Genomic DNA, 9084 nt, shown 5'->3' with positions numbered 1-9084 from the left:
GGGGGAAGGATTGCATGGAGGTGATTGTAACCATGGCAATGAGATGATATACGATAGAATGAATGTAAAACTAATGTTCTCCCATGTAAATTACCACATAATTCACAATAAAACATTAAAGAAAAGAAAAAGACTTACAGCCTCAGAAACCCCATGCAGGGTTGCTATGAATAGGAACCAACTCCATGGCACACAACCATGCACCACCACCAATGGGATTTTGAGACTGGAAAACAAGACAATGTTATCTGCAAGTTTTCCCATAAGGATTAAAATTTTCACCCCTCCTGTTTGGGACTACACTGGCAGGAGATCTCTTCCTCTCTGGATCTAAAGTCTCCAGCTGCTCCATCGCTCCATGTCATCATCTCTGGCTCCATTTCCAGCATTACTCCTTTAAACAGCAAGGAGCATTGCAATCTGTAGATGATCTCCTTACTGCCAGTGCCACAGAAGACTCCATTCAAAATTTTAAAATGAAGGAAAACTTTCTGGCTGAAGCCAGATACCCAGTGTCATTCAGAGGGTTGCAAGTGAGCCGAACTGAAGTTAAATATGTGGGTTTCTTAATAACTCAGGGACAGTGCAGACTTCTGCCAGAGCACATAGAGGCTGTATGCTGGCTTTCCCTGCCCAGAAATCACAAACAACTGCAGGTGTTCCCTTGGATGGTGGGTATTGGCTAATATTGTGATCTTGTCTAATATTGGAGTTTGGCTCAGCCCCTCTATGTGGCCAACCAAGAAGCCAATCACAATCTCTTTGAGTGGACACTCCTTAGTGAGTGCCAACAAGCATTTTAAAAACTGAAGCAGGAGCTAATGCAGGCCTCCTATGCAGATCCCACATTATAAAAAGATCTCTATGTTAAAGAAAAATGAAGGGGTTACTCACTCAGACTTTGGGATCCTGGAGGCACCTCATTGCCTATTTTCTAAGAACTTGGATTTCTGTTTCAAAGGGCTAGTCCACATGTGTCAAGGCAGTGGAAGTGACCAGCTGATAAATTAACTCTGGGATATGAAACAACTGTGTTTGCTCTGCATGCTGTGACTATCATGCTGGAGCAAAAAAGGCATTTGTGAATCCCCTCCAGCTGACTAGATTTATACTTGATCCAACTTCTCTGTAGCCTATCTCTAACACTGCAGGTCAGAACAAGACTCAATCTCTCGTCAATGCTGCCTATTAAGCCAGCTGAACCTAATGTACAGTACTGCTTAGAAGTCCTAGATGAGGTTTACTCCATCTGCCCAGACCTTCAGGAGCAACTACTTGTTGAAAGTGACAGAATGTAGTTTACAGACAGCAGCAGTTTTGTTCAGAATGATACCCAGCCTGCTGGCTACACGGCTGTGTCTTTGTCAGAGATGAATGAAAGCAAAAGATTGCCCCCAAGAGTGTCTGCTTTAAAAATCAAGTTAATAGCAATGACTAGGGCCCTTGAGCTTATCAAAGGAAAAAGATTCACAATATACACTGACTCTAATTTTATTTTTTAAAGTCATGGAGTCTTGTGGAAAGAAAGGGAGCTTTTAAGTGCAGGTGGAAGCATTATTAAACATGGGACTGAAAAAAAAAAAAGCATTAGCTTTGGTGTTTCGGTTCCACTAGATGGCAGTAGTGCACTGTTGAACTCAATGGCAGACAGGTGCTTCAGAAGTGATTAGCAGAAATAGGCTGCTGACCAAGAGGCAAAATGGGTTGTCATGGATGCTTAAGGTCTGTATCCTCTTCTCCCCACGATACCAGAATGCCTGCAAACCCCAAAGTCTGATGAAGCTGATTTGAAGCATGCTTATTCTGACTAGGGTGCAGAAACCAAAGGATAACTACATAACCCCTCAGGAAAAGTTTTGATGCTGGCGGCTCAAGTTTATAGCTCACTATTTCACTTGTCCAGGTGTGGTTGTGGGTTAATTTGTTGGACTGCAAAGTCGGTTTGAACCAAATGTCAGTGGTTCAAACTCAGCAGCTGCTCCTCAAAAACTCTATACAGGGTCGCTATGAGTTGGAACCGACTCTATGGCACTTAACAACAACAACATATGTGTTTTCATCTTCCGGCATTATACCTGACAATGGTTTGCTGCTACTCATAAAATTTTCAGTGGCTAAACTTTCATCTGTAGTCCATTTCTCCTTCTTCCGGTCTTAGTCGGGAAGCTCAGCTGAAACCACCACTGCTGGTGTTTAAAATCCTGGTGGCATAGTTTCCAGCATCACAGTAAACATGCAAGGCATCACAGTATGACAAACTGACAGGCTAGTGGTACCCCATGGGAACTCTACGGGGCAATTCTACTCTGTTCTATAGGATTACTATGAGTTGCAAGTGAACTCTTGGCAATGGGAAACACTACATATATTTGTTATTTAGCACTCACCCTCCACCCCCAGCACTAGACTGCAGTAAGCCCCATAAGGGTAGGTACGTATTTTTCTTTGGATAGTACCCACAGCTGCAGTGTCTAGAAGAATGCTTAGCACAAAATAAGAACTCACTAAATATTTGTTGAGTATATAATCTTACCCAGTGTTATGACTTTACACTATTACCTATGTGCTAAAAACTTTCTAACATATTTCCCTAGTCCTAGATTTTCCATTCAACTTTTAACCTTTTGTATCCAGTGGCCTGTTTGACACGGAAGACGAATGTTTTGTGCTGATGATGTTATCTTCCGATTCTCATATCCATTCTGTGGGCCTGGCAAATTACAACTGGAAAAATCAGCTGGAGCCTGGGGGGAGCCTTCCGTGTTGCTGTTGTTACGTGCCGTTAAGTCGATCTGTCTCATAGTGACCCTGTATAGGGTTTCTGAGGAGCAACTGGTGGGTTTGAACTGCCGACCTTGTGGTTTGCAGTGCAGTGCTGATCCTACAGCACCACACTGTAAAACATGAGGCAAGAGCCGTGCACAGTTGTTAAAAAAAACTAGGCAATTGTGGCTCCCAAGGGGTACACTAGAGAGGACTGTAACTAAAGGTCACGTCCATGGAGAGAAAACCAATAGGGGTCGAACAGCTATGTTCTAACAGCTCAGAGCAGTTACTAAAATGGTGTGGGAGTGTCAAGAGAAGGACTGGATCCTAGGATCCAAAGTCTAAGGGGACACAGCTAAAGCTCCTTTACATTAGAAATGTGTTTAGGGGTCTTTAGGTCCATCGTTGACCTGCTGTAGGGAGTATCCAACAAGCCCAAAGCAACAAGACTAGAGAATGGTTTGGGCATGGTTAAAGAATCTAACCCTGTAATCTGGAACGCTCTGGAAAGCTCACTGCTAGTCCTGGGAAATGAGTAGTAGTGAACAGAATACTTCAATGGGTGGAGAGATTCAGCAGACCTGAATAGATTAGAAAGTATGGGAGGTGGGGAAGAAAAGGGAAGCTGTCATAGAATGGCTTCAGAAAGTATTTACAATTGTTGTTAAATGCTATCATGTCAGTTCTGACTCATGGTTGATGGCCCTGTGCATGAGGTTTCCGAGGAGCGGCTGGTGGGTTTGAACCACCAACCTTGTGGTTCACAGTCCAGTGTTTATCCTACAGTGCCACACCAGGCATCCATTTACAGACAATAGTGATCAGTTAGGAGAAGAGATAATCCAGCCCCAGGACTTGTGGGACATTTCCTCCCTTTGCCTGGCATCTGTCTCTAAAACCTAGGTTGCTCCCCTCCCCATGCAAAGGAACAGCTTCCCCGATAAATGAATTTAGAACTTATTTTTTCTTAAGGCTTGAATTCATTGAAGAAACTTAGATTGCGAATTTGAGTTCCATGTACCAGTCGGGAGAGATGAGTAACACCGCCTGAATTATAGTTTATTAGAAAAAGATTTTCTACAACAGGGCAAGAAAGCATAGGAAAGAATTGGCATATGAAAATAAAACAAGTTAATCATTCTAAGATCACTTACTTAAAGCCTTCCAATTTTTCATTGCATTTGGTTATAAAATGTGGAAAAACTCATCTAGTTAGTTACTACAGCCACCTTCACCCTCATACAGAGTATAAGTGGTCAGGAGACCATTTCTCCTGAAATGTCCTCAGATGTAGGTGAAGTAGTGATTTCTGGTAGCAAAATTGTGTCCTCTGAAGTCAGCTGAGGAGGGGACACAGGCATAACATTTCATTCAAAGACCTGCCCACACAGCTATTCTCCCTGAGTGTCCTCTGTGTGAAAGTACCTCACAGTCTCCTTACCCACATAGTGCTTCTCCCCAAAAAAGCTGTTCTCTGATGTATAATGAAGTATGCCTTTTCCCAAATTCTTGTCCATTCTTCCTGTATACACAGAGTTTCTATTCTGTGTCCTTTGGTATATGAGGAGGTATGACTTACAACTAAAGCACTGGTCACACTCACTGCAAATTTAAGACTGCTCACCTGAGTGTGTCTCCTAATGTCTGATTTCTGACTAACACTCTCTGCACATGTAAGGTTTCTCCCCCAGCTGTTCTGTAGTGTCTAATGAGTTGACTTATAGCTATAGCTTCATCCACACTCACTGCAAACATGAGGATTTTCCTGAGTGTGTCCACTGGTGGAGGAGGAGGCCCAACTTCTGCCTAGAGCCTTGCCCACACTCCAGGCATACTAAGGTTTCTCACCTGAGTGTGTGCTCTGGTGTATGAAGAGGACTGAATGCAGGTTACAGCTTCGCCCACAATCTTTGCATACATGTGGCTTCTCCTCTCGGTGTACCTCCTGGTGAAGGAGGCCTGACTTCTGGCTAAAGCCTTGCCAACACTTCAAGCACATGTAGGATTTCTCCCCTGAGTGTGTCCTCTGGGGAAAAAGGAAGCCTGACTCCTGGGTAAAGCCTCGTCCACACTCCGGACCAATGTAAGATTTCTCTCCTGAGTGTGTCCTCTGGTGTCTGATGAGGCCTGACCTCTGGCTAAAGCCTCGCCCACACTCACTGCAAACATAAGGCTTCTCCCCTGAGTGTGTCCTGTGGTGTACAAGGAGGCTTGCTTTTTGGGCAAAGCCTCGGCCACACACACTGCAAACATGAGGCTTCTCCCCAGAGTGTGTCCTCTGATGTCTGACAAGGCCTGACTTCTGGCTAAAGCCTCGCCCACACTCCTTGCACACATGTGGCTTCTCCCCTGTGTGTGTCCTCTTGTGGAGGATGAGGCCTGACTTCCAGTTAAAGCCTCGCCCACACTCCAGGCACGTGTAAGGTTTCTCACCTGAGTGTCTAATTTGGTGTCCCACGAGAGTCGATTTGTTTCGAAAGCGTCGGCCACACTCCTTGCACTCATATGGGTTCTCCCCTGAGTGTGTCCTCTGGTGTATAAGGAGGCTGGATTCCCGGTTAAAGCCTCGCCCACACTCCAGACACGCATAGGGCTTCTCCACTGAGTGTGTCCTCTGGTGCATAGAGAGGTGTGATTTCTGGGTAAAGTTTCGCCCACACTCACTGCAAACATAAGGCTTCTCACCTGAGTGTGTCCTCTGGTGTTTCATGAGATTTGACTTAAGGCTAAAGCCTCGCCCACAATCCTTGCACACATATGGCTTCTCCCCTGAGTGTGTCCTCTGGTGTCTGATGAAATCTGACTTATAGTTAAAGCCTCGCCCACACTCACTACAAACATGACGCCTCTCCCCAGAGTGTGTCCACCGATGCCCCATTAGGCCTGACTTCTGGCTAAAGCCTCGCCCACAATCCTTGCACACATATGGCTTCTCACCTGAGTGTTTCCTCTGGTGTCTGAGGAAATCTGACTTATATCTAAAGTCTTGCCCACACTCACTACAAACATAGGGTTTCTTCTGGAAGAGAGACCTCTGGTTTGTGAAAAAGTTTGGTTTCAGCCCACAGTCTGATCCCTCCTCTCCATAGCTGACTGCTCCAAATCCTGAGGTTGCTAATTCTTCAGAGTTTCCCCTTGGAGCTGAGCTGGGCTCTAGTCCTCCCACTGTGCTACCTCCTCTAGGGCTTGCTGACTGACTTTGGGCAGGGCTGGAGAGTGCCCTCCAGGGCTCTCTGCCTCCTGTGCTCCCACACGAGGGTTTGGAGACATCTTCTGTCTCTTGACCTTCTGTGTTTTCACTCCAGCAGCTTGGCTCCCAATCCTGCTGCTCCGGCTGCTTCTGATGCCCTGGGCTGGAATCCCCTGGATGGGAGTGGTTGTCTGCACATAAGTCTGGGAAGATCCGAAGCACGTGCTGGCTGAGAAACTGCTGACAGGGGAACCCCAGGAGACAGGAGGAACTGGGGTAGATTTCTGGCTTTGATTCAGCTGCAAAGAGAAAGTTTTCCATTAGAGTAACCACAGTGGGGCTGTCTTAGGACAGACAGTAGCTCCTTGCTGGAATCCCTGAGTAGCATAAACAGTTAATCTGAACCGTTGGTGGGTTGGAAGACAGGCCTGGCAATTTGCTCTCAAATATAGGCTTGAAACCCCTAGGGAGCAGTTCTATTCTGTACACACAGGGTCACCATGAGTTAGAGTCCACTTGACAGCAACTAACAATCTTACTGCCACGCTTGCAACTGACAATACAAAACACAATTTGTTTTGCACCAATAATTCATTTTATATCACATTTTTACAAATTACATTTTCTATCACAGTCTAGAAGCAGCCATGGTGGCACAGCAGTTAAAAGGCTCAGCTGCCAATCAAAATATCAGTGGTTCAAGCCTCCCACCACACACTGGAGAAAGACAGTGACAGTTTAGTTCTGTTAAGATTTAAAGCCATGGAAACCCTAAGAGGCAATTCTAGTCTGTCCGATAGGGTTGCTATGAGTTGGAATTAACTTGACAGCAGTGGTTTTGGGTGTTGCAATCCAGATCATCTACATCAAGATCTTTAATGTGTCAGCCAGACTAGGAACTTCTTAAGCAAGTACCAGGTACTGCTTCTGCCTTATAGACAGATTCTCTTACAGTTAACCATTTTCCTCTACTGCAGCCCTCTGAGACACAGATACACTGCCTAGAACAATACTGTTACTTGGAAGTGAGTTTCTATGACCTATGTGGATAGCTGTATAGAAAGGGCCTAGTAACCATAAAAAGTCATTCAGTCTGACAGGCTCCAAATGCATCAGACAATACAAAGGAGCTTCAAAAAGTTTGTGGAAAATGGAATTAAGATTATGGAATTTTTCCCTGAACTTTCTGAAGCCCCTTGTATAAGAATGAAAATGGTATAATAGTAGCACCCAAACCCGTCCAATTTCAGGAGGGATGGCAATGATCAGAATCAGCACAAATCAGACATACCCCATGGAACACTCTCTACTTCTCTTTCGGGTTAAAAAAATGATCACACCGAACTCACTGATCGCACGTACAGTTAATTGGAGTATTAAGGAACAAGATATAATTCAGGATCAGGACCACGATGGGCAAGCACATAAACAAAGCCCTCATTCTTCAGTGCAGGGTACCTGTCTCAGCTCCTCTCTAACTTGCAGGCCACCTCTCAGCCCCCTATGGGCAGGCTTGGCCCTGCCATCGTTCCCCACTGGCTCTGCTGCCATGAGGTCTGCACCTGTACCCCTTTCTGTCTCTCTCTGTCTTCAAGCACATTTAAGAGGTTTGTTGCCTCTTCTCTCTCTCTGCTTCTTCTGTTTCTTTCGCCTTCTGCTTCTTTCTGCTTTTTTCCTGCTTTTTTCTCTTCCTGCTTTTTTCAATGGAAAATTTTGTAGGGGTTGGCTGCTTATATATACAAACTCTTCACCAGTTTTAAGGCACAAACTGACCAATCAATCCTTCTCAGTAGACAACAGACAAATTCATTTGCAAAGTAGGCTACAGATACTTCATTTGCATAGTTCATTGAGTAATCCCTGCAAAGTGCATTCTAATCACATGGTAGTGTGTAGTTCATGACCATATATACAGTATTTAAACCTAGTTGTTTTGGGGCATAGTGGGTTAGGAGTTAGGCTTTTAATCACTACATCAGCAGTTCAAATCGACCAGCCACTTCACAGGAGAAAGACAAGGTTTTCTGCTCTCATAAAGATTTACAGCCTAAGAAACCTTATACAGGGTCACAATGAGTCAGAACTGACTCAACAGCACACAACCACCACTACCACCAAACCTAGATGTTTACATCTTGCCCAAAAAATTCCCTTTTGGAGTAGAAAAGCAAGGCAATTATCTTACTTGCTATACATTTATGGATGAAATTTTATGGTTTTTTTCATTCACATATGTAATGATCATTTTCTCATCCTTTTAAGAAAAAAAGTACATTAAAAATAAATAAAATTATTCAGAACTCCAGTATATTAATCAAAGAAAGTATATATACCTTTTGTCATTCTTACAACTTCTATAAAATATAAAGCTTAGTATTGTCGTTCATCTGTAGATGCTGTAAAGAGATTGTTTCCCCATCAAACATTACTGTATGCAAACCCCCTTCCAAGACTAAGACTCAATGGGAATGCAGGCTCTGATTGGTGACCACGTTCGTCACTGATAAGGGGAAAGGAGGGAAAAACAGCAATGAAGCTGCGAGCTAAACCCTACAACGTTCAATAGACTCCTGTGAACCCAGGTAGAGACCTGGGTGGCCAGCAGTGTGGCAAGACCTGAGGACTCTTGGGCCCAGAGTTAGTGACATACCCACAGAGGACTAGAGTGGAGAGTGAAGCTGATAAGAGGGGAGGGCGTATGCACAAAAACACTCACATGTGCAGATAATACCCACTTGACCTGGCTTCAATGACTGGATGGTCAGAGCTCAACCAGAAGAGGAAAAAAAGAGTAATCTGATACAATTTGATGAACTTGACCTACACCTATGAATGAAGTAGCTCAAAAGAGGGAACAAATCTTTACAGCAAAGATCATTCCCATCCCATCCATATACAGAGTAGACAGGGATGGGCAACTTGGACATTGGCTAACCAAAATGGGGTGGGGGGGCTACAAGGGCAGAAAGCAGAGAATATCAGAAAGATGTTTACCTGTGCTTTGTTGACTACGCAAAGTTTTCCATTGTGTGGATCATGACAAGCTATGGACGACATTGCGTAGTATTCCAGAACACTAAATTGCACTCATGAGGAATCTGTACCTGGACCAAGAAGCAGTTTTTCAA

The 9084-nt window shown here is 44.4% G+C and overlaps 1 protein-coding gene across 1 annotated transcript in view; it reads right to left on the bottom strand.

Annotated features, from left to right (window-relative positions):
* LOC102820480 (zinc finger protein 343-like) overlaps positions 1–9084 on the bottom strand; it is a 42609-nt gene that overhangs the window by 19760 nt on the left and 13765 nt on the right. Inside the window, exons 5-6 of the mRNA XM_006874861.1 lie at positions 5640–6255; positions 4615–5555 (exon numbers count right to left, since the gene is read on the bottom strand). Coding sequence (XP_006874923.1) covers positions 4615–5555; positions 5640–6255 — 1557 coding nt within the window. The remainder of the gene's footprint in view (positions 1–4614; positions 5556–5639; positions 6256–9084) is intronic.

This window comes from Chrysochloris asiatica, unplaced genomic scaffold (assembly GCF_000296735.1).
Source record: "Chrysochloris asiatica unplaced genomic scaffold, ChrAsi1.0 scaffold00304, whole genome shotgun sequence".
In the NCBI taxonomy this organism is placed as follows: domain Eukaryota; kingdom Metazoa; phylum Chordata; class Mammalia; order Afrosoricida; family Chrysochloridae; genus Chrysochloris; species Chrysochloris asiatica.
The sequence above is the reverse complement of the archived record's forward strand: the minus strand, read 5'-3'. Positions and strand labels throughout refer to the sequence as shown.